The sequence below is a fragment of the Zonotrichia albicollis genome, chromosome 15, assembly GCF_047830755.1.
Source record: "Zonotrichia albicollis isolate bZonAlb1 chromosome 15, bZonAlb1.hap1, whole genome shotgun sequence".
Lineage (NCBI taxonomy): Eukaryota > Metazoa > Chordata > Aves > Passeriformes > Passerellidae > Zonotrichia > Zonotrichia albicollis.
Window position 1 is genome coordinate 5404233 of NC_133833.1, and position 24073 is coordinate 5428305.

The 24073-nt window shown below is 43.3% G+C and overlaps 1 protein-coding gene across 1 annotated transcript in view; it reads right to left on the reverse strand.

The window, feature by feature from the left end:
• GALNT10 (polypeptide N-acetylgalactosaminyltransferase 10) overlaps positions 1–23725 on the reverse strand; it is a 78432-nt gene extending 54707 nt beyond the window's left edge. The window contains exon 1 of the mRNA XM_074552202.1: positions 23285–23725. Coding sequence (XP_074408303.1) covers positions 23285–23689 — 405 coding nt within the window. The 5' untranslated portion in view covers positions 23690–23725. The remainder of the gene's footprint in view (positions 1–23284) is intronic.
• Between the last annotated feature and the right edge of the window lie 348 nt (positions 23726–24073).

The window sequence follows — 24073 nt, forward strand, 5'->3', positions numbered from 1 at the left end:
TATTTGCTTCTGTGCAAAAATGTTCATTTCATGCTCTGTAAACACATCTCCTTGTGAAAGACCAGCCTGCCCATAAAGATTGCTTCTGACAGCCTGCTGACCATCTCCTGCAGCATCTCTTGGAGGCAGAAACATCTGCTCTCCCCTCCCAGAGAAGAGAACACGTTTACAGGTGAGCCATGGACAACGACCTTGACAAAAGGCAGCTGGAGAGTGTTGGCACTTGAGTGAGACAGAGTAACTTGACACTGTAAAATTAAAGACAGAAGCAACTGCTTTCAAGTAGCTGTAATAATTTGTCATAGCATTTAATCAACTAACCTCTTGTGGAAAACATCCCCTCTGCAGTGCTGCTCTCAGGGTAAGGATTCATGGATGACACAGGCTGTGGTAAGAAAAATGGCTTTTTAAATAAAGGTGGAACTGCAGCAGGATGGGTGCTTGTCAAGCTTCAGGGGGAAAAAAGCACCACACTGGTTACCAAAACCAGCAGTAATCAGCAGGCAGATTATTCAGCCCAAACCACAGGCAGCCACACCTAATCCTGAGAGCAGACTCTCCCCATGAGATCATGAAACATGATGCTATATTGCAAGTGTGTTTTGCCCAAGAACATTAGTCTGAATCCCAAATCCATTACATCCAGTGCCAGTTTTGGGTGTCAGCACATGCAAAACCACTGGGAGACAAGCTACATATTTTAAAGTAATATGAAAAAAAAAAAAAAAAAGGAAAAGCAACTGAGAAACTGCCTTCCCAAAACACAAGCTAAATGTTAAATGTTAGATGTGGAAGTTGCCACCTTTCCTAGAAAGGCAAGTGAATCATAAATATGCCAGACATTTAATGCATGGAAACAAGTCAACTTTGAATAATTTTATGCTATTAAGAGATGCACATTGAATATGGACCCAGATCACTTCATAATTCATAACTAACACATACTAAAAGTCAGCCTTGGCATTTCGCAGCAAGATGCCAAGCAGAGTGGTCTTTCAGAGGCATCTAAATTCACTTCACCACGCAGACAGAGCAAGGAAACGCTTTCACCCCTCCTCAGTATCCACCTCAGACAGAAGTGCCACTTCTCTCTCAGTACTTCACACATGGCTTCAACCAGACCTACTTTCCAATGCCTCATGTCACAGAACACTCCAGAGGCCACACATAAAGGGAACTAGTCTTTTTTATTTCTAAGAACAGCTTCTGAAACTTGAAGTAAGCAAAGAGACTTTGAGATTTAAGCGTCCACATGATGCTCCCAGATTAGGAAATATTTATGCATTTCCATAAATTTACCACTGTGCAAAGAGGCAAGACAAGTTCACCATCCCATAAAGCCTAAGCCAGAGCAGTTGACTATTATGAATTATAAAAGCAAAAAGCTCAGATAAATGTCTGTGTTTCAGTAATCCCATTTAGGACAGCTGCTCAGAAGAGCCTACATAGGACTGGATTTTCACAAATTACATTACTGGAGGGAGGACCATAACACTTACTGTAATGATGAGATGTCAATCTTGCCAAAAAGTAAAAAGAAAGATTCTTAGTACATGCAATTCAGTGGAATTAGTGTCCAATTTGCATAACAAAACAAAAATCAAGGCTGCTCTGTACTTTCAAGTAAAGCTAATCTTAGATTGATAAATCCTGACACTTTTGTCCATGGTCTGAAGTAAATCCTTGCAAATTCCTTGAAGGGGTGAGACCAACAATCTTTTTACTCTACACAGCTGAGCAAAACCAGTTTGCTGAATTACACTGCAGTTCTACACACATCACCTTGGGAAGCAGAGCTCAGTTTAAGGCTTTTTTCTTGTCTCAAACCCAGCTTCTCTCATCGATCTGGTTGCAGTAAGTCCCCATCCAGGGCCAAATCAGCACAGTGGAGGGAAAGGTAAACTGGAAGATGGGGGCAAGATCATCAAATTGCCTCTATTACTGAGACAACCTCCATCACAGTCCTCATTAACAGACCTGGTTACTGCATCCTTATTTTTCAGGCAGCAGAGCACATTCAGGCAATTAATTTACTATTCTTCCTGCCATTTCTACCACTCCAAAAATCAAACTTCCTCACACAGGAACATGTATCAATCTCTACCTTCCCCTAACTTTTAGGCTTATCAAACCAAAGAGGTTAAAAACCTTTTGAAGCAGAAATTCCTTCTGTCAAAAGAGAAGGGAAACCTCAGTGCCAGCCTTAAAGGAATCAATAAATAATTATTAGTAGGTGAGAAATTCCACACATTTTTGTCTGCTTAGTACACCTATTTTAACATCTCCAAACAGTTGAATCTAATTATTTGCTGCAATTTTAGCCACCTTCCCTAGATGGAACTTTAAACAGGGACTTGCTTTAGTTTCTAGAACTGCATCCAGCCTGTGTTAACATTTTTAATCTCAGTGACAGTCAAAGAAGAGCCCGATTAAACAACAACTCCACAGTAACACTGTTCTATTTAATCTTCTTTGCAAGCTTCAGAAAGACCTTTGCATAAAAAAAAAAAGACAAAAACAAACCCAAAAAAACCAAAACTAACCCAATGCTGATGTAGTTATAAAAGCTTTCATCACTTAATCCTCTATCCTCTGTAAGAACTCTCCTGACTCTGGAACACTTTCTGCAGCAGCTCTCACTGCAGTAAGCTGAATATTTCCTCCAAGAGGGGGAAAGTCTGAAGAAACTGCACTACATGATGAGTGGCATGGGAAAATCAAATACTTTAACCTCCAAAATTCCTTTAAATGCATTTTTTAAAAAGCAGCAGTTGTTTCAAACAAGCCAAGATATTCCACTTAGACCACAGAGATGAGAAACCACCCCAAATTCCTTCAAGTTAAATGGAAGCCAACCTTCTGCTAGATTCCATCAAAGGTAGGATCATTTTCTTTTCCTTAAGAAGATGCAAGCCAAAGTTCATAGCTTCTATGGATTTCAGAGTATTCAGATCAATCTTCTAAGCGCTCTACAAAAATACTGTGTGCTTTTGAGTGATGTTTCAGAAAATGAACTGTGGCTTGTCTTTTATCTGGAATGTGAGGGATTCAGGCTCCACACACAGTAGAGAAAAAGGACCTCTGATCATAATTATGTTGAGACAGCTGCAGCTGAGGGGCACATACTCTCTTTGAGATTTTTTTCTGATAGAGTTATGGCATGACACCAGAGCAAGCTCAAGAAATGGTGGAAATATCCTGGGTGACCAAAGGAAGAAACTTCTTTGTGGCTCAGGTGATCAACCACTAAGAAAATATTCATATTACCAACATCAACCTTCAATGTATAAACTTTCTTAGTAATGATTTGTAAGCCAAGGAAAAATGTCCAAAATGTCCAACTCAACACATGCAAGCAGTAGCTCTGGACTCTGAACTCAGCACAAGTTCTCCTCCCTGCCAAGGATTTTATACATACATTCTGTGATTTTCCAGAGCCAGCACACAACTGGCAAGCATCAAACCAAACCTCTGCCTGAATGTTTCATTTGTTATAGCATGTTGATACAAAGACCCATTTCATGCTCCTGTACAAACAGAATCAGACATGAAAACTTCTCCTCTTTGCCAGGCACCAGAGAGAGCCTTTGTTCAGCTGCACAAGAATTCAGTGTAACCAGTTCATACTTAAAAACCAGCGTGCAGCAGCCAATGTTCACCGTCCCACAGCATGCAGAGATTTGCTGGGGGGATTATATCTAAGCAGTTTTAAACACTAATGTGAAATAGCAAAATCCAAATCATTAGACCTGCATTTGCTGGGCTCTGCTCCCACCCAGGGCACGGTGCCATGTCCCTCCCCGCAGAGCAGGCAGGTCCCATTGATGCTTCCAGCCCTAATCTGCTCTTGGAATGGCTCCCCAGTGCCAGGCAGGCTCCAGGGATTCCAGGGAGCACAAGCAGGCTTATATGTAAACCAGACCAAGGCTCTTTAGGGGTAACACAGACAGGCAAGGAGATTCCCTTTGGTCACCCTGTGTGGTACAAACTGGATGCATCATTAACCTTTTATACATATAATAAGTACATACCATGTCCTCAAACATCTTTTTACCAAAACAGCTCTCACACACACAAAAAATAAAAAGTTATTGATAACACTTCAGCAATTCCCATTTTCCTTTAAAACCCCATAAAGATTTTTTGCAAGACTCCCAACAAAATTTCAAGGACCACCATTACTTGGTGAGCTGCTAACACATGAACAAGCCCTGTCAGATGCGGTGCCTGTTTGGCACATCCCTGCCTGAAGAGGTATTTCTGCTACCCAGTTTTCAGCCTTTAGTCACTCAGCCTGTCCCCTCAGGACCCCTCCTTCCTCTTCTATTGACCTGAGAGCTGCATTTGGAATCACATGGTAATGAGGTGTCTCCAGCAAAGCACAGATATTTTCCCACTCTCTCTCTCTCTCTCAGGCTATGGAAAAATGAATGTGAATGGTTTATGCAGTGATGAATCAAGCTGTCTGAATTTTGCAAGTCAAGGACATCAGATGCAATTCCCATGTCAATATTCATATGGTCCCTCTCTCCCCACAAAGCCACACATCTGATACAGAAGCAACATTTTGTATCCCATACATATATAGGAAAATGTCCTTCTGGGTGATTCAAAGCTATGCAAAAAAGAGAAGAAGCACAAAAAAAATCTTCAGTTAAAACTATTTACTTCAATCTTGAACAGAGTAAGTGAAATATCACAAGTTTTTGTAGCAGAGGGCCATGCCCTGCTCACTGATGCACAAAACACGACGTTTCCATATGTTTTAATAAATACTTCAATTTTTTTTGCTTTAATGCTGAATTGCTACACCTGTTACAAATTCCATAGTTATATGCCAAGGTACCTTTTCAGGTGTCCACCTTCCAGCATTAGCAGTAGAGGGCCAGTAAATAACACCATGCAAAACCATCTGTGGCAATATTTGTTCCACTCTCCATGTGTGCCTTGACTAACATCTGTGCCTGTCTCTCAAAATAATGTTTTCAGCTAGCAAATCCCCCTGAGAGAGGCAGAAAGTAAATTTTCTTGATTCAGACACTGAACATTTAATTCCTAAAACTTTATTTTCAACATTTCCTTGGAATCCAGTGTGTGTAATATTTAGAGCTGCTGGCTTCCAGGAGACATTTGTCAGAGCCCATTTAGAAGCGATAACTTCTAAAACATCTGCAGCTGGTTATAATGCATCAGGAAAATAAAGTTGTCTGGCCTTAGCACCGTGCCCATGTTTAAAGAAAAAAAAAAATCAAAACCATATGTCTGCTCTTAGTTTAGTCTCAAGTGATTCATATTTCATAAGGTAAGTTACCATTAATTTTTAAACTCCTATGAATTGAATTCTACTAATTGGACTTCTTGGGTTTTTATAAAAATGCTCTAAAAAATAACCCCTTAAAATTCCCCAAATCCAGCTGGTTTTGATTGTACCAGTAAAACATCCATAATCTTTCTGGTAAGAGGAGCAAGCTCCAGAAGTTATCATAAAAGTGCCATGGCTGAAATACCTCCCTTGGCTGCTCCCCCAGAAATAAGTTTCCTGCAATTGTTTTATTCAGCTTATCACCATTATGGGTGCACAAAATGACATCCCTTCCCAAGTAATTTACATTGTGGGTTTTAAATTTAACCTTCATCTCAAATAAATAGTGGCTTACTGCTTCAAAAGAAGTACATGAGAGCAGGGATTTTAAATCAGTCAGGAACCCAGGGCTGACCCAGGTTTCCATTCCCTCTGAATGAAAGCCATTCAAACAAGGTGATGGGATGTTCCTGCTGCAAAGGTCCTTGAGCTGCTGCTCCTATGGCCCTAAACAGGCACTCCTGAATGTAAAGGCTAAAGCCAGCTTAAATAACTTGTGCTACAGGCAGTCAAAAATGTTCAATTTAAATGGCAAATGTTCAGCACAATTTTGTGGCCTCTGAGCACAGCTCAGCATCACTAAGGACACTCCACCAGCCAGATCCAGACCAAGAGCACTGGGAGAGTGATGGAAATTCTCTAAACACACACAGCTTGTCCTCCAGATTGCAGTGAAGTGGTTAAAAAACTACATAAACCTTCCCCAAAAACTCCATCTCCCCAATAATTGTCGTTTTGGGGGTCAGAAAGCAGCAACTGTTCACACAGCCATGACGCTGCCTTGTCTTTTAAATGCAAGCAGCTCTAAACTTCATTTTTACCTCTGGTGCCCTGGAGAAAGCACCTCTCACAAACCAGGCACATCTGTAAAACACTGAAAACCAGAGCAGGAACAGGGGAGCAAGGCTTGTGCTAAAAACCTGACCTTTCTGGGCAAGATGTTTTACAAAGGAATTATCTAGCACAGTGATAGAAGAGGCTGAGCACAATGTATTTTGAGTTCATACCTCCTGTGAAACTTAAGGGAGATAAACAGCCCTGTCAAACTTTGTTATCTTAGGGAAAGAAACGTTTTCTCAGCACCATGGATTAATGCACTCACTGCCTTCACTGCTTAGACTCTGATCTCAGTGCAAAGTTTGTAAGAGCTGCCTCCCATCCTTCTGTGAGAACACAAAAGACATTTAAAGATTTGTCTTCTGTTCCCATGTGCTCCACAGATGCAGTTTCCCAGTGATGCTTTTGCTGACTGACCCCTCAGCAGGCTTTCCCATTCCTTAACAGTAATTGCACAGCAAACCTGGACACAGTCATCCATTCCCTCTGCTGAACTTTTAATAAGGAGAGATAATTGCACAGCTTTTGATCCAGCAGAAGATTGCAGAGCAAACAGAAAACAATTAACATTTCACTTACTGTAAAAGATTTTGGGATGATGTACGTGACAAGGGTGCTCTCTATAACCACACATTTGTTTTCAGGCCAATTTCTAACCTGAAATGCTCTTCCAAATTCCAGTCAGAATTGGAACATCAACTTTATCAGCTCTTTCACAGCTGCTCCTGGGTCCTGGCAAAAGCAACATAAACTGACAAGGTTCTCATTCAATTTTTTTTAAACCTTTTGTAACTTCATAGAGCTGAGCAGCAACATGCCAAAGCAAACTGCAAGCTCAGGAAGGCAGCAGTGCCCTGACTTTACCTTGGAACCAGCAGCCAAGGTTTCCTAACACTGAGTCAAGGGGACACTCATTATCATCTTCCTGCAGAAGTTAACCACACCAGCCAGGAAAAGGTGACAACTCCACTGAAGCTCCTCCAAAATACCTGCAAAATAATCTATGCAGAACTTGGATTTGCAAAGGAAGCAGAAGCAGAGCTCTCTTACAAACATGTATTTTAAGCTAAGGACTTCACTTTACTGCTACAGAAATCCACTTCCCTCCAATACACAGCCTTTTCAGGTTGATACACAGAATATTTCTGGTTGCAGTGTGCCTTTAAAACACTAACATCCTGATTCAAACCCAGACAACAGCACTCAATCCATGTCAGTACATACATCCACAGTCAGGGCAGGGTTTGAGGCTCTCACTGCTATTTTGGTGGCAGAGAACCCTCTCTTCTCACAGAGCTTGGCAGGGACAGACCCAGGACAGCACAGCTTCTCTGTTTTTGGCATTTGTCCCCTTCAGATCACCTCAGCAGCACACTGAGTTCTTGCAGAACCACAGCTGAGGGAGCAAACTTGCCACACAGTGCAATTTTTCTGTATGACACAAAATCTATCACCTATGATCACCCAGTCTTTTAGAAGCAGACACAGGTTCTGCAAAACAAACCAAAAACATTTTAGATGGATGTTAGCCCATTGTCCTGTGCAGCACTACCTGCTCTGACATACCCAGGGATTTTCAAGTGCCCTCCCTGGCACATGAAACTTTTGCTTCCATTGCTGCTGAAGAACCACAGCTACACCATTGCAAAATCCTAAAGAATGACTCAATAGCAATGTCAGTTCACAAAAAGGCAAACTACAGCAAAAACCCCAAACCATTTGTTTATTTGAACTTATCTGTAACCCACAAGCAGCACAGTATTACTTTGTAACTCATAACAGGCAGTAGATCAACTTTAAAAGGAATGTACAGCCAGCTTTGAAAAGACTTCTACAAAATGCCTGGAACATTTTAATAACTTAATTCTGACTTAGAGAAATCTTTAATTAACAGAGTGTTTAGAAAGCATTTTCAGAACAATCTGGAATCCTGTGGAATGTGTTAAGGCCTCCAAGGGAGCCTGTTCTGAGATCAGTCATGACTTAGAAAGGGAAAGCAGCAGTCAGAAACAGCCAGCATCATCCAAACCTGAACACAACTCATCTGCTGTGCTGGTATTTGCCTCCAGGATCACCCCTGCCACTCTTTTATCACTTCATTTCAGCAATCTGCCCTGCTTTTTCCACAAGATGGCATTACCCAAATCACAGCCATACAGGACTTGACTTACAAGAATTAACTGCTGCTTACTTTTGCACCAGCAAGCCACTGCTAATCCATGCTCCCGCAAAAAAGCAAGTGAATTAGGTCAGGGGAGCTTAAGTGTTGCATAGCACCTTATATCCAGAGCTCAGACAGCCCTCCCTCACCCAGGAGCAGACAACAGTAAGTCAAGTCCAGATGGCCAAAGGGTCTTTGTCTGGACACCAATGAACTTTCATTTACTCTTTAAAGAAGGCTTATGTCTTGAAATGCCTTATCAAGTACTTATTTAGAGGAGATTATACCCTGCTGGGTGCTGTTTTGTAACTTCTTTCAACTGTAACCTTTCCAAAGTACAGCCAGTCCCCTTCCAGCAATAGAAATGATGATAGAAATAGATGGAGCAGCAGAAGCTACAGCATAGACAACTTTCTCTTTCTGAAAGCTGCCCATCCAACACACACCACTGTTTCTGGATGGCGCCTTACACTGTCAGATACCAAAACACATCAGTGTTTACAGTTTGTTATACACACACAAAAATGTTTACATGACAGACATTTCCTCTTGAGCTGCAGACCAGGAGAGAAACCAGAGCTATTCTGAGACATGAAAGCTTGAGAGAGGTCACACAATGATCACCTCAGATCATCACTGGTGCTAAGGCCAGACAACTTTATTTTCCTGATGCATTTTAACCTCAGAGTGCTGCTTTAGCACAGCCACCTTCTGCCTCAGCTGCACACTGACCTGCTGAGAACAGATCCCATCCTGGAGCTGGGTGGGAGCCTTGGGAGCAAATATTCAACCCCACAGACTTGAAACACCCCCTTGGTGACTCCACAGTGAAAAAACTGAGGCCACTGAGGCCATTCCCTTAGCACAGATCAGGAGTTTTTGTCAAGCGCTGTGTCACAGCCACAGGATGCCAGCTCTTAGCACACAGCCAGCAGCTTTCCTGTAGTTAGTGCCAAGTGTTTGCCCATCACAGCCCACTCTGGCTGCTGGGTTTGGGATTAGGATGCTGCCTGAGGAGCAGATGAAGAAATGGATGTTTCTAAATCCCCTTGGAAAGCTGTTCTGCAGCGTGTTTGCTGCAGAGCCTGTTTGATGCTTCCACTGCTCTGGCTGCAGATCACAGAAATCTCTGACACACTTGTCACAGGTCACCCAAGCCCATCCTGCAGACCAGCAAGGAGGAAATTTTCATAACAAACTGAAGCCAAGATTACTTTGAACCACAAAGGACACTTAAAACTCAAGGAGCTTCAAGAAACTAGGTGATATCTGCAACTGCTGTCTCTCCCTCCCTGCTCTTTCAAATATTTCTTCATCTTAAGATCTTTTGGAAGAGGTTCACTGTTACACAAAGAGTTCAGCCTCATTAGGTACTGAGCAGAATTGCTAAAGTCAACATGAAATGCACAGACCCAGACATGCAATTAAAACCTTGGATTACATTTCATTAAATTTTAAGAGCACACTATAACCCATCAGATTTCAGGGTCTTGTCTGCCAACCATTCTCCTCTTCTGAGGAGCTGCTGAGAGGTTTTAGAGGCTTTAGAAGCTTTTCACCCTGTGATTTCAAACAGGATCCAGGTGCATGATCTGATCTCATTATTTAAATCCTGCCCCTTGCAGGTTGCACACACACTGAATGGTGATGGTTTACAGGCTGCTCTTGTTCAGGGAGGCAGAAGAGAATCCCAACTGCATCATCCAGCAGCACTGAGCACAGGCCCAAACTCATTTATGTCAAGCTGACAAAGTTCCTAAGCAGGATGGAAGGAAATTTCCTTTGGAATTCTCTTCCACCTCCTGAGCAGAGATCAGTGCAGGTGACGAACAAGCCCACATCACAACACATCACCAAGAGCCACAGCTCCCACCACCCTCAAGCAGAAGAGAAAAACCCCAGACTGTGACTGCAGACACAATGTGAATCCATTTCAAATGGATCCAACTTGCACGAGCTTGAAAACCTTTTGCTGAAGACACCAAGTCATTGTGAAGCTGTGACCCCCAAATGAGGTAAGCTGCTGCTCCTCTTAAATGTTTACATCTTTAACAATTGTAAGGAAGCAAAAAATGAATTGTAATCAAGGTTTCAAAGCCAGTTCCTTTCACAGCTCTGACAAACTAAGGAAGAGGAAATTGGATCCAAGAATCTCATGCCTGAGCCAGCAGATTCAAGTATGAAACAATGACAGAACTTAGAGACACCACACATCAGACTGAAAACACCAAGATCTTTAAACACTGGATTCAGTCACCAATGAAAATCCAGATGTCCCTTTCAGAATCCATGCAGTACTGGTGACACAGTACAAAAATCTAATTATTGCACTGCTGAGAAGCTCCTTTTTTTTGGTACAAGTACCAGCAAACAATCCAATTTTTAAGATATTTTCTACAGAGCAAATTTAGGTAAGGAAAATAAATATATACTTTCAGTTTGGGTTACTTTATAGGAAACAGTCTGCCTTTGGGTGCTTTATTTTCTCCTTGCAGATTTCTGACTAGGCCTCCTGTGTGCTACAGAAATACAAATCAAATCTCATGAAGCCTTCACTTTTCCCTAAAGGGCCCAAATAATTTAATTCTGTTTTTCCAGTTATCTCAAGAGTTATTCAAAAGCAAGAACTTTACATGTTTTTTTCGAAAACCAGACCTAAAGTCTAAGCTTTAAAAAACACTTAAATATGAGGGAAAACTTTGCAAAAAATAAGTCTAAATCAGGTAAATCACAAGTGTAGTGAGCTGATGACAGTTATTTTATAACTTGCATTTATGAATGTTGCTTGGCTTCTTGCATGATTTCTTTAAATATTAATAGCCAAATGTTTAGTTTGCAGCAGCAGTTGAATTTTGATACCAGTTAGGTAATTCTATGTAGCAATCTAATCTATTATTTTTCCAGTTTTCAAGGATTCTCTAACCTCTTCTGACTTCCCCTAATACAAGTTGTATTGAGCTGCTCTGACAAAAACATTTCAGAGGGAAAAACTAGCAGTTTTCACAAACAAATACTGGCAAAGTTCAAGTACAGGCATCAATTGTGATAAAGGGAACAGAGCATTTTCATTTTCTTCCATTTATGTTGAATAGCAAAAATTTTGGAGCACTCCAATCTCGAGTGACAAGATATGAAAAACAGGGTGAGGCAGCAGAACATTTTTACAGCACTTGACTGATGACTAACCTATGATGTCAAGGGCTAAATATACAAGAAACTTGAAAAATCACAAGGCTGTGCATCTTGCAGCTCAACTTCCAGCTTTGTGTTTCCACAGTGGGGTCTGTGGGCACTTTCAGGATCCCATTAAACAGCTGGGTAGGACAGTTGTGACAGTGTTCACAGGGGTCTGAGGATGAGGGAAGAGATGAGGATCTGACTCCATGTTTCAGAAGGCTTGATTTATTATTTTATGATATATATTATATTAAAACTATACTAAAAGAATAGAAGAAAGGGTTTCATCAGAAGGCTAGCTAAGAATAGAAAAAGAAAGAATGATGATAAAGGCTTGTGGCTCGGACAGAGTCCAAGCCAGCTGACTGTGATTGGCCATTAATTCGAAACAACCACATGAGACCAATCACAGATGCACCTGTTGCATTCCACAGCAGCAGATAACCATTGTTTACATTTTGTTCCTGAGGTCTCAGCTTCTCAGGAGAAAAAATCCTAAGGAAAGGATTTTTCATAAAAGATGTCTGTGACAGACAGGCTTTTCATTTTCACCTGGTGTACATTTACGTACAGTGGTGCCTCTATATTGCACACAAATCACTTGTAGCAGTTTGCACGTTTTGGTGCCTGCAAAGAACACAGATATTTGTTATTTTGGATGGTCAAAGCAGGGAGGCAAAGTCAACTGAGGGCTGTAGCTACTGCACTGCAGCTCTGGAGTGAAAGCTGCCAGTGATGCTGGAGAGGGGCAGCAGGGCTCCATCCTCGTCCTCTTCCTCCAGCCCAGGAGTTGAACACAAACACCCAGAGACCCAGAACTTGGGGCTGAGAGCTGTGTTTGATCTTAGCACCCTTCACAAGGTGGCTCTGGGGGGAGAAGGAGCTAACAAACGCCACCCCAAACCCAAATATGAGCACACACCTCATGGGCTTGACTGGAGCCAGGATGTCAGGTCTGGAGACACTCAGCTGGTTTTCGGGCATCATTCTCTGCCTCAGCCCTCAAATCCACAAAAAGGGGTGGGTGGCAAAAGTCTCACTTCCCGAGGTTTCCAGTTCACCCTGAGCAAACAAATACCTGCATTATGTAACACCTGCAGAATGCAAACAGGGATCGATTCAAAGGGAAAACAGCTTTCTACATGAAGAAGAAATTAAGGGGAACACACAGAGAAAGACAGCAGTCATCCTCTCAGTTAAACCTCAGTCATTTGGAAGACAGCATGTCAGCTACATACAGACATCCCTAAAAATAACTATTTTCCATTCCTACCCTAAACCTGACCCATAAACCACTACATTTCTCACGTTCTGTCCATTCAGCTTTTTCTTCACACAACCATATTTCTTCCACTTCATCCTGCAGCACTGGTCCCACTAATCACTGACATATGCTCCAGCACAGAGTATTTCCTCTGGCATGCTCTAAAAAGAAGCACTGTCACCAGAGCAATATAAGTGCTGGCAAATATGGTCTGTCAGGTTTTGTTTTCAAGGACTATAAAAATAGACTTCACTGCATTAGGCTTGAAAACTCATACCCTCTAGAAATAATTTCTAAAACAAGTTTTCACATGACTTGTTATTGTTTTCGAGTATCCAGAGAGAAAAATCTGTTCTTTTCTATTTAATTTCACATTTTCAGGTTAAGCCAATATTTGAGTTCTACTACACAACTGACAATTCCCAGCTAATTTATCAGCAATGCCAGTGCTCTCTGCTCATGTATTCATGACAATTCATAACTTCTCAGATGCATTTCTACCAGGAGCAGCCACTTATTATAAAAATATCAGCACTTGAAAAGCCACAAACCATCAGTTGTTTCCACGGCTTAGGCCTTTCACCCAGGGTGATTGGTGTAAGTTTATGCTGATAACAGCTTTGGCCAAGATGCACAGAAAAGGATGTTGGCACAGATTGAAATTCAAGACATTTTCTTGTTGGTTTGAAATTGCTTTGCCAAAGACTCTTTTGTAATCAGCAGGCCCAAGTTCCTATTTGCAGAAAATATGGCAGTACAATGAATGAGGACTTGTTATGTTTTATTTTACAGATTTTACACAGGTTCTCTGCAGCAGTCAAAAGCAAGGATAACAAGTAGGACCTTCACACATTGCAGATAAGACTTTTCCCATCTCCCATAGCAGAGCACACAATTCACATCTGAAGATCAGAAACAATCTGGGGCACAGTGGGTCAAGAATCACATTTCCAAAAATCAGCTGCAACAGCAACAATGATAACCTGGATGGTTCTCTGGTCTCCATGCACATAACCAGATACAATTCTGCCAGTTTCTACGTAAATATCCCAGGTCTTCCAATACTTTGCAGATATTTTTAGTTTACTTCCATGCCCTCAGTACGAAGCAAGCAAAATAATCTTGAGAAATTTCACTCCAAACACTTTAACAGTACCAATATAACTTCTTCACTGCTGCAAATAAGACCTGTGAGCAGATGCTGGTTTTCTGAAGGGAGATTTTTTTTTTCTAGGCTAAATTAGTACCTTGAATCAGTTTCCAAAACAGCAACACACATAAAAAAATAGGCAGCATGCAGCAGCAAGATATCCATAGGAGTTTTAAATATTTCTGACACAGCCTGAGAATCAAAGGGAAGTGACAGCCCAGAGTGTATTTGGTGGATCAGCAAAACCAACATGCAGGAGTGGAAAAAAGGAGTTATTCCTTCCTACTTGGCTATCACACATAAAACACTGGCAACAGGCCACCAGGGAGATAAATGAGAAAACAGAAAATAATCACAGGGCTCACTTCTTTTTGAGATCCTGAACAAGCCTGTTACACAGTGGCTAACATGGATGGACAGGGTAAATTTAAGTTACCTTCTGTAATGTTACAGAAAATTACTTCCTTGCCCAATGGAAGCCCTTTACAACATCATTATGTCTTATTTATCTAGTTTTTGGGGTTCTGATTTTCTTCAGTGATGGAATATATTTTGCTTGTATTTATCTGAGCTGAAATTACAGTCTCTAAAGAGAGCCACTTCCAAGAAAGCAGAGTAAAGATTAAAGTCAGTCTGAGCAGAAGTGAAGGAGCTGCTTACTCTTTTAAAAATATTATAAAAACCCCCAAAAAACAAACAAAAAGAAATCTTATGGGATGCCAGTCCTGGTTGTGGTTATTTTTATCCCATACCCTAGATCAAAGTCACTAAGATTCTTATTTTTCAAAGGAACATCATACTCTAAGACATCTTTGAAAACTTTGGTCTAAGTGTTAAGAACACTCCAACTCTGTTTCACCTGTTTTATTTATTAAGAAACAGCTCATGCTTACTAATCCCTGTGAACATTTCTTCCTTGGACTCCATCTGAAGGATGGGAAACATTAGGGAAGCTCGAGAAAGGAAAAAACATAGCTCTTTGCCATCATGGAGAAAAAATGTTTCCTTGCTAGTGTGATCTACTTGGTAAAAACAACCTCCCAAATGAATCTGAACACAAATAAAGGCAACTTACAGAAAAACAAGGCTATGTGATCTTCCACTGAGAAAAAACAAGACTGGCTACTAGGGGGATTTAAATATTAGGTCTTCTGAATAATCATAAGCAGACAGAGAACGAAACGACTTTGCTTTGCAAAGTCACCTTAGCTTGCACACACAGCTGCAAGCAGAGGATTTCAGGCTTTAGGGATCAAGCAGAGCAGAACTTTTCATAGCAACTTAAGCTTGTAAAAAAGCCCCAGTTGTTCAGGAGGGCTGAGGCAAGGCAGCTCCGTGTGGAGGAGGGACAGCTGACAGTGTTTGCAGATAAGATCTGGTGAAGTCCCAAAACATCACAAGACCTTGACTAACAAACGCAAAATGCCAATCCAACCAGATTTTTTTGAAAGGGAGAGTATTCAAACAAGAAATTCCACGCATCCAGAAAATGAAAACTCTTGCAGGAGACAGACTGATTAACTGTTATTTTGTGAATCTTTTTATTTTTATGACCAAGTAGTCTGCAGCAGAAAGACAGGCTTCATTTGCAGGCATCCAAGTTTAAGACACGAGTTCTTTTTGTTTGAAATTTAACCCCTTTGCTGGTCATTATTTTAGTAAACAGCTGCATTTTTCGTATATTAAAAAAAAAATCTGATATGCCTTCTGGAAGTTCCACTTCAGCAGCTGCCTTGTGATCTGCAACCACAAAGAACAGGACAAGTTTTCTCTTTGAAAGCTACATCAGGGAAAGGTGTCAGGTCACTGTTAGATCAGCTACACACTGCACACACATGAGAAATACACATTAGTGGTGAGGGGAGATGCTTTGATCAGGAATTAGTTACCTCTGGGCAGAAGCAATTTGCAGCCTAACAGGGGAGGATGTCAGCATTCACTGTTTTTTCAGAGACAGGGTTTAGAAGTTGCTTTCTGCTACTTGTGCTAATTGCAAAGGAAAAAGGTATTAAGGCTGAGAAATCAATAAGAAATTGAGACTGGAAGACGCAGCCATCTTATTTGGTGACATTAAGAGTGAGCTTCTCCACCAAGCTGGGCAGCACAACACAGTCAAGCCTTCCTGAACTCCATCCTCCCTCCCTTCCTTTGCTTTCTATTTCTGGCCAAAGGAAGAATCAAAATATCCACATGAGTTACATGAGTTTGCTTAAATCAGGGTTTCCATTTTAAACCCTGGAGTTCTCTGAATGTACTCATGAGGGAATGATTTGCAGTAGAGCTGGCAGCCTGTGTTTCCAGAAAATGACAGGGGGGCTAAATAAAACCTTTTTATTCTTGTGAGCTACAGAAGACATGCCATTAATGGACATCAGCTTTAGGAAGATAACTCAGCAAAGTGGGAAGGCATGAAGCAGCATCAGAGGAAACTCTGAATGGGACAGGAGAGATTTTGTTTGTAATAAAATCAACAACTTTTCTACTGAAGCAAGTTCCTCCCTTGGATATTGGTCGCAGCAGAGCACTGCTGATGCTCCACTGTAATTGTGGTTTAAAAGCCTTAATTATAGATATATGCTCCAGGGAGCTCTCTTATAACCTAGAGCTAAGATTAGAGAATATGGAGGAACTGCAAAAAGGAAGAGAGGTAATTATTTAGAAAGAAAAGCAAACTTAAGCACCATAAACTGGTAGACCTCCCTTCTTTGAAGCCGCAAGTTAAAGCTTTATCAAGTTTATACAAGAAACAATAAGGAGACATGTCAAACAACTCATTTCTTGTATTTTAGGGGGTGCAGAGCTGCCAGCAGATCTCAGACACAGCAGAAGTTAACTCTTCTACCTAGGCATTTGAAAAGGAGGACTGCCTGGCAACTCTTTGTGCTGGTATTGATTTACTGATCTGTAGCTTTCTCCAATCGTTTGCCAGGCCCTGTAAATCTAACAAAAGAGGCAGAGTCTGACAAGTCAGCCATAATTTGATATCCACTACTACTTATATTCTTAACAAAGCTGTGTAGATAAACACTCCATTCCTTGTTGCCTATCCATCACCCATGCAGGATAACACAAATGCAGGAAATACCACCACGGGTGTTGGTTACACTGATAAAAAAGATACCATTGCCACTGAGGGGCCAGGCTTCATGTGGAATAAAGCAGGACCAGCAGCACTTACTGGCTCCCTGAGCTGTAAGAAGTCATGACCTGAAGGGAAAACCACAAGCACACTCTTCAAGAGATAACAGAGAATAATGAAGTTTTTTCACCACCACCAAGACAAAAGGCAGTCTGAAAGTAGAACACGAATTTTTAAAATTAGAAAGTGGGGGCTATTATCCCTGGATTTGGAAATTAAGCACCACACTGTTACACTCTTGGAAGTGACTCAGGCACCAGAATTTGTTCAGGAGTCTGTGAAACATGATAAACAGATTCACACTATCCCTGAACTGCCAAAAATCCCCACCGACAGCTTTGGTTCTGCAAACAATCTGGGGCCTGAAGGCAAGATAGAATGTCATTTATACAACTCCCTAGAAGCACAGGAATCCCAGGCCAAGCTGTATCCAGAAGAAATATCCAAGTGGCCAAATTGCACTAGCACTGACCAAAATCCCTCTGTCCAGGGACTGGAGATCAGGCTAAGACAAAGTGCAAATGCCAGGCAGAAAGGCTATTCCTGATTTGATTTCAGAATAGGAACAGAGAGCAAATTAAATTAACAGAAAGTAACTATTCCCAATCTAGCTCAGTCTGACTGAAGCAACATTGAAATAATATTTAAATGAATGACTGTTAAAATAATCATTAATGTCTGCTTGCCATCACAGCAGACAGTTTTTAATCCATTCAGCCTTTCCAGTTTTCTATACACAAGGAAGCAAATACAGAGTGGCAGGAAGGGAAACTGCAGCCCTTTTTCTTTTCCTAGTGACACCTGTACCTGTATTCAAACAGGGAGTGGAAGGTGGCACTATATAACAAAGTCTGGTTGATAACATTTTTCTGCCTAATTTCACCAATCCTCCTCACTGGTAATAAGTAACTTCCTGTTAGTTTTTCCAGTCCTCTTAAGTCAAATACCTGGTAGTTATCTGCCAGGAAATCTGTAACTGTGGTTGCTCTTAAATCAGTTGTCTCTTGCAATTTGATTAATATTCTTTCAGCAAAAGCACACAGCTCTGGAGATCACCACATGATTATGGTTTTCACCAGTGACCTACAGCACAGTCCAGATGCCAGGAGCCAAAAAGTTTTGCAGTAGAAATTTTCCTGCCACAAAGAAAGGTCATCATTGCAGCAATTAAGTGCATATGAAGCACGTTTGAACAGTGAAACAGAACCACTTTTCCAATAACAGAAGGACCTGCTCAATGATGAAGAACAAAGTACAATAAACCATTTATTTTCACACAGCATAGGAGACCTACAATACAGCCCATTTGTTCATCCAGTTCTGTGTTGCCATTACAACAAAGATCACCACAATGAGACCTTGAGTGAAGGCCACTGAAAGCTCCACTTTCTTTATAAACATATTTTCAAATTCTACTTTGCACTTTACAGCTGTGAGATGGTTTAGACGCTTCACTTCAGCTCCCTTTGCCAACCACAAGTGCAGGACATGCTTACCTAGCTCAGGAAATCCTGCTCACTTCACAAGTGCACTCACTCAAGTGATAAACTTCAGAGCAGCCCACACTCAATCAGTCACTTAAATTAAAACAGACTTGTTCAGCTGTAGCACCTGCACTCCAGTCCTTAGATGCCAATTGTTTTATGCTTACTTACAAAACAAGCTTTTCAAAGTTTCCCTTGACAGCAGCTGATGAGTGCCTGGCAAACACAGCAGTGCCCAAGAGCTCTGTGGGGCAGCAGCAGGGTTTGGGACATGACCAGAGGAACCTGTGAAGCACAGCAAGCTGGCTGCCCAATTCCCTTCTGGCTGGCAGACAGCACAACAGGGTTTCTCTAATTTTTCCCAAGTCCCTCTCCTCCCTTCTGTTATTAGAAAAGTGGTTCTGTTTTGCTGTTCAAACATGTTTCATATGCGCTTAATTCCTGCAATGGCGACGTTTCTTCGTGGTAGGAAGATTTCTACTGCAAAACTTTTTGGCTCCTGGCATCTGGACTGTGCTTTAGGTCTTCTTTATTAGTTTTTTCCAACCACAGCACAATGCTGACAAATCTTGACAAGCTCCCAGCTGCCCCCAGGTCAGAACAGCAAAGCCCATCCTCTTCCTCAGATGAGGAGGATACCAGCAGCATCACTCCCCACTCATCACCAGGGCTGCATTTTCAGCCATGCTAGCTGGAAACTTTAGGCTCACTGGCACTAAAGCCAAAGTTTATCACCCCAAACTTTCCAACAGCAGCACCCTGCCCAGGCATTTTTCAGTCCCGAGTTTGCAGTTGGTTTCTGATTGCCAAGGAAGCAGCAGGAGGGTGTACCCCACATCACTCCAGCCAGCCGGCAGCAGAGGGCACCACACAATCACCGATGTGATTTATACACTTCCATCATGCTCCCGAGTTAATTTATAGAGCACAAATTACTGCTACAACAAGCTACAGGGCGACTCCATAAAGCATTCATCATATCAGATAAAAACGCACTGCCACCAAAGGCAGCTCATTTGCTACAGTGCTTTCAGCCAGCAATTCAAAGAAAAACCTTCCAGCTTAGCATCTGAGCTCAAAAACCACATTCCCAGAGCTGCAGGTTTCACACAGCGAGGATCTCCAGCCTGACCACAGAAGAGCAGAACAGCAGCTCTGCAGAGCACTGAAAGCCACATAAACACTTGCATTAGCCCAAACACAAGCCACCAGCCCACAGCCTAACTCATCCAGGGTTTACACACTGCAAAGCTACTTCCACATCAATTAAACATTTGGGCTGAGGATGCTCAGCAGCCTCTGAGGCAGACAGCAGAGATCCAAGAGACAAAAGGAATAGCTGCATTCCTTCTGCTCCTTCCTACCCCCACACCCACAGATCGTATGTTTTTACTTATTGAATAGTTGTTAAAAAAAGAAAAAGATGAATCTACAGAAAAGTCAATCTGCATTCCATGAGCACGCTGAGACTCACGTAGTGATGAGCAAACAGCACAGTCACGAAGTCAAAGCAGCTTCTAAGCTGTCAGCAGAAACACTTCAGTGCCACGATGCCACCGGCCCCATTTGATGCCAGACCTGTTACACACCCCAGGAAAAAAGGACAAAAAGAACTTCCCAGATCATCTCCTCTGCTGAGCACTGCACAGAGTGACAGAGGCCACTTCTGAGCACACAGCAGTTAAGCAAGGACTAACTCAGAGCTCCAGCTTTTCCAAGCCGATCTGCAGCACGACCTTGAGGCCAGGACCTTGCTGACTTCTCTGCATCTCTCCTCTGTGCAGGGAGAAACACCCACAGAGCTGCAAAAGAACAAACCCAAAGGCAGAGGAAAGAGCAGATACCTCACCCTCCTTATTAAAGCAAGACACTATTTTCAGCCACCATAATGTTTCCCCTGAACATGTAAACACAGAAGCAATTAGCTGCCTAGGCACTTCCGCACAAACCGTTTAGAATAATCTTCCCTGGAATATATTTACATCGTTTCTGATTGCTTAATTTTCTGTCACATTTGTTTCGGGCACTAGAAAGACTAAATAAAGCCAAATCACCTATAGTGATGCATATATTGCCATGTTATTGAAGGTAACATGCAGCACAGACAGAAAACAAAAACTCTTGCCTGGTTTCAAATTTCAAAATTTTAGCAATAAGACAAGGTTCTATGAATTGTTTTATAGCTTTAATTCAGCTGTTTCTTAAAACGTTTCCCCCTCTTCTGCTTTTACTCTGAGGGATAGAACTACTGACTGAAACAGCAGACACCATTTAAAGAGAAAGAATGAGCCTGGACAGAGATTTCATTGAAAAGCTCAATTCTGAAGTACATAGGAAATGTCCTCAATTCAAAGATTAGCCTGCACAAAAAGGCAAATTAAAGCCAGAAACAGAAGAAAATCTTTTCTGACTGCTCTGAATATATTTTTTCATTATATTCTCTGCTATCATCTGGAGTTTTTGTATTAAGGAGTCAGCTCTTTCGAAAGGCTTCAGGAACAAGAAGAATATTCAGACAAACAGCATATTCATTGACAAGCTGGAAGTTGATTATTAAGTACAAAACCCATGAATGCTTGTTGGGACCAAGGAAGGGAGGCTGGAACCATTGATTGTGAGGATACCCAAAAAACTCTCTGCAGTCAGCTGGCAGATACCTCTATGACAACAGTAAAACAAACCCACACAACTAAACAGAAAAACAAAATCACATTTGAGTTGTTTTTATCCTGCTTCATCTGAAATTATTTTTACCAAGACAGCCTGTTGTCCTTAAGGCTATGTTTTCCCTAGCTCAATGTAACTAGAGCTATCATTGCAGGGCCAAGTCATTCAAAAAATAAGCTCACAACACAAATATATCTTCACTCACAGACCCCCTGCAGCCCATAACTCCACGTTAATTAGACTGGAAGATGAAGCCTTCAGCCTGAAACCCAGCAGCTCTGATTTACACTAGTGCAGAGAGGTTTTACTGCGAATTTTCCTGCAAGCTGCACAGGCGTTTCCTGCCCAGCTCCACACACCATCAAAACAAAAGCAGATCTCAAATCACTGACAGCTGCCATACTTTACAGAGACATAAAGAAAAATGGAGCAGGCATTGTGTACAACACGGGCAGCTCAGGATAGCTGAGCACTGAGATCACTGCAAGGACACAGAAAGCAGCAGAGATGCTGCCTGGCTTACACCTGCCCAAAGCCTACAGTACAAGGACAATTTCGGAAGACCAAAACCATAAAAGCCGACTTGCCACTTTGAAGCCTCCTAAGAATAATTACCAACTTTCTCCTCATTACCTCTAGAGGACACATGATTTTACAAAGGTCTTCATTTCACCCTAACACATGAAGATATGGAGCAGAGCTTGGTTTTTACCAGTCATGCAAAACAGATTCCCTGCATCCCACAGAAATACAAGCACAAGGCAGCAACATCAGGAACTCCAGGCATGTAATGATCACTGTGTGACCAAGTCAAAAGGACTTCTGCACAGATTTGAGGATCTGCTGCAAATTAATGTTTTGTGACAGGCAACAGCTGATCCCTTTCCCCAGCAGCATGGGACATGAGCATGGTTTTATCCAGACTTACACTAAAAAGCTTGAATTTGAAAAAGCGTTTCTTGGGGGAAAGAAGAGCTCAGTCCCAGTTTGAGTACAGCTCTTTGAGAGCCTTCTCTCCCTCAGAGCAGAAATTGTCACAGCAGGTTTCTCCACCTTTACGGTGCAGTTACAGCAGGAAGTCTCCAAGGAGGGAAAGATTTAGACGAATAAGAGTTTTAAGTGGTTTTGAACAAGCAGAGCCTTTTAGAATGGCAGCTGAACTGATAGTTACACAATGACATTTCAAGCTTTCAAGTCCCAATCATTCTTAATGGCACAAAGCTAAACCCAGAAGGGGACAAAGCTATTACACAGCCAAAAGTAAGGGCAGCTAAACTGTGCTTCCAAAACGTCTAATTTGGGTGATCCAGCCTTCCTGACTCACTCGCCGCACAGACAGGTTTGGCTGTGAAATTTACTACTACACCAGTGGGACAAGAAAGGAACGCAGCCATGTGTTGCAACAACCTCAGGCCACGTATCCGGCGGGCATCCTCTGCCTCTCAGGAAGAGTTATCCGCTTTTCCCAAAGGAGCATCGCTGCTCTGGCACGATCCGCCAGCTCCACCTGGTCCTCCCTGCGAGCCCTCGCCCTGAGCTCTGCGGGAGGCAGAGTAACAGGTGATGTTTGCTTCCCACACCCTTCCAGGGCAGGTAAGGAGAAAAGGCACGGAGGCACACCCTTGGGAAGCGGAATCGCCGTTCCTTTCTGTGCACGGCTGGGACCAGCCCTGCCTCGCTCCTTGGCGCAAGAAGCAAAGACCTTGCTTTATTATTCCCTTACCACGCTCAGCCGAAAAAAGGCGAGGAGACCCTCCCGTGAATTGCCAAGAAAGTACTCGCGCTGGTCCTTCTCCTCCGGCACAGGATACACAAACCAGCTCCTTCCCGGGGACCACCGAGCCCACCTGGCTTCCCTCCCTTGCCCCATCCTCTTATGGGGGTGGCTGCCGCTTCTCGCTGCACCCTGTGATGGGAAGGGTCGCGCCCAGCCCCGCGCCACGGTGGATCCCATGAGAGCCCCCCGACCCTCGCCCGGCGGATCCCACCGGAGCCCCCCCAGCACACCCAGGGCCGTTCAGCCCCCCCAGCCCCACCACTCACCGGCGCCTCGCCGGCCGCTGCCCCCGCGGCGGCCGCCCCGTCCCCGCCGGCCGCGCCGCCGCCCTCCAGCTGCCGCTCGCGGTACAGGGACCAGAGCCCCACGTTGGGCAAGAAGACGAGGGCGGCCAGCGCCAGCCCCACCGCCTGCAGCAGCCGCTTCTGCTTCCGCCGCATCGGAGCGGCTGCCGGGCGCGGGCCGAGTGGCGGGAAGGGGCCGAGGAGCCGCGGGCTGAGCAGGGAGCGCGGTCCGGCCGCCCCCGCCGCGCTCCCGGAGCGCAACTTTCGCCCGCGCTCGGCGGCAGCGCCGGGCGGCAACTCCGGCACTTCCGCTCCGCTCGCGCGGGGGGCGGGGCCGCGGAGACCCCGCCCACCGCTCGGGGAGGCCCCGCCCCGCTCCCCGCTCATTACCCTGCGCTAATGACCCTCCGCTAATGAGCCCCGCTAATGACTCCCCGCTAATGACTCTCTAAGAACGGCGCTCCCAGGGTGCCGCGGCACGGCGGGGTGTCTGGCGGAGCGGCATTCGAAGCGGCCGTCGGTGGTGGGGAGGGGGTCACGGTGGTTAATTGGCTTAAAACGCCTTAATGAGGGAGGGACCCCTTAGATGGGAGTGGGGCTGGGAGAAGCGGGGCAGGCTGAAGGATTAGGGCTGCAAATGCTCCCCAAAAGGTCCGGGTGGCCCCCACGGGCACATAATAACCGGGGGACATCAGTCTCCAGCAGGGATGGAGATGCCATCGAAGCATCCCTCCAAATCCATCCCCATCCCTGGTTCGCTTTAAAAAACAC